At 51.2% G+C, this 2,171-nt stretch overlaps 1 protein-coding gene across 1 annotated transcript; it reads left to right on the forward strand.

Annotated features, from left to right (window-relative positions):
• LOC128783231 (olfactory receptor 14C36-like) lies at window positions 1–1,960 on the forward strand. The gene has a single exon (XM_053933871.1). It carries the CDS (start codon window positions 279–281, stop codon window positions 1,479–1,481), a length of 1,203 nt encoding a protein of 400 aa, XP_053789846.1. The 5' UTR covers window positions 1–278; the 3' UTR covers window positions 1,482–1,960.
• Window positions 1,961–2,171: the final 211 nt, after the last annotated feature.

Raw genomic sequence — 2,171 nt, forward strand, 5'->3', positions numbered from 1 at the left:
TTATTTAATCCAAGGCACGTTGGAAGTGGAATCACCCTGAAGTAGAGGAAGGTGAAATGAGCAAAGGGCATCTGTGTGGGACCAGCAGGTCTCACTGCACTGGGGCACAGGGAGCCCTGTTTTCCCTCTGGGCTCCCCAGGATTCAGGCTGAGAGCAGTGTCGAAGATGAGGCAGCAGCACAAACCTGAGCTCAAAGAAAAAAGGCTGAGCAAAGTTCAGCCAAAAAAGAGAAGTTTTTTTGAGGGGATTCCCAATAAAAAAGCCTAGGAATGACACAATGAAATCTTTCCCGGCTTGTCAATATCTTCTTTCAATAGTCCATGACTCCCAGAGTGAAGAAATGTCCAACAGCAGCTCCATCAGCCACTTCCTCCTGCTGGCACTGGCAGAGACGCGGCAGCTGCAGCTCCTGCACTTCTGCCTCTTGCTGGGCATCTCCCTGGCTGCCCTCCTGGGCAACGGCCTCATCATCAGCGCCGGAGCCTGCGGCCACCACCTGCACACGCCCATGTTCTTCTTCCTGCTCAACCTGGCCCTCAGCCACCTGGGCTCCATCTGCACCACTGTCCCCAAAGCCATGCACAATTCCCTCTGGGACACCAGCACCATCTCCTACTCAGGATGTGCTGCACAGGTATTTTTCTTTGCCTTTTTCATTGCATCAGAATTTGCATTTCTCACCATCATGTGCTACGACCGCTACGTGTCCATCTGCAAACCCCTGCACTACGGGACCCTTCTGGGCAGCAGAGCTTGTGCCCACATGGCAGCAGCTGCCTGGGCCAGTGCCTTTCTCAATGCTCTGCTGCACACAGCCAACACATTTTCCCTGCCTCTGTGCCATGGCAATGCCCTGGGCCAGTTCTTCTGTGAAATCCCACACATCCTCAAGCTCTCCTGCTCACACTCTAGCTTAAGGGAATTTGGGCTTCTTGTAGTCACTTTCTTTTTTGGCTTTGGCTGTTTGGCGTTCATGGTTTTCTCCTATGTGCAGATCTTCAGGGCTGTGCTGAGGATCCCCTTTGAGCAGGGGCGGCACAAAGCCTTTTCCACCTGCCTCCCTCACCTGGCCGTCGTCTCCCTGTTTATCAGCACTGACACATTTGCCTACCTGAAGCCCCCCTCCATCTCCTCCCCATCCCTGGATCTGGCCCTGTCAGTTCTGTACTCGGTGGTGCCTCCCGCCCTGAACCCCCTCATCTACAGCCTGAGGAACCAGGAGCTCAAGAAATCTCTCAGGAAAGCTGTGACTGGATGCTTTTCAGACTTTTCACTGTCCCATAACAGCCCTCACAGTGCTTTGCATTGGGAGCCAGAAAGGAGCCGGAAACACACCCCTGGTTTGGCTCCTGCTGTGTCTCAGCATTCTCCCTCCATCAAGGGGCTGCGAGTGGGTCAGATCCTGGCAAGGGACACCAGGCCAGCGACCCAAATTAACCAAATGGATATTCCAGGCTGTATGGCATTAGTTCTGGTGTAAAAGCTAAGGAAGGAGGAGGAATAGGGGGCATTTCCTATCTACAGTGTTTGCCTTCCTGATCAACCACTCTGCCTGCTGAAGTTCTGCTTCCTGGGAAGTGGCTGAACATCACTTGCTGACGGGAAGGAGAGAATAAAATTATTGGGTTTTTTCTCATTGCTGGTGCATGTAAAAACTTCCTCTTTTGCTACAGAAAACTGCCTTACCTCAATCTACGATTTCTTTCCCATATTATTTTCTCTCCCCTGCCCAGCCAAAGAGGGGAGTGCTAGCACGGCTTGGTAGGCACGTGGACTCCAGTGGAGGTAACCCACCAGAAGAAGCCACAGAATGCCTGCTTTCCTCTGACAGCAACTTTCAGTGTATGTCATGAGAGGCCAAATCTGCCCTTATGTAGATTTTAATTTTTTTTCTGCTTTTGATTCTGTTATATTAGAAGAAATGCTATTATTTACACTCTTAATCTCAATTATCCCTCCTTCTTGTGTGACCCAGAAACATCGTGTAGGCAGGGAGTCTCGCATTGTATTTAGGTGAAATAAATGAATATTCCACAACTTTTAAAAATTTTTGTACTATTGCCATCAGAGCAGGAATGAACAGAAACGGGCACAGCTTTGTGGCTGCCCCAGCTCTGGGATGGGCCCTGGGCCTGGAGCAGGAGCAGCTCTGGAGGGCCCCAAGGCCGGG

This window comes from Vidua chalybeata, unplaced genomic scaffold (genome assembly GCF_026979565.1).
Source record: "Vidua chalybeata isolate OUT-0048 unplaced genomic scaffold, bVidCha1 merged haplotype W_reject_6, whole genome shotgun sequence".
Taxonomy (NCBI): domain Eukaryota; kingdom Metazoa; phylum Chordata; class Aves; order Passeriformes; family Viduidae; genus Vidua; species Vidua chalybeata.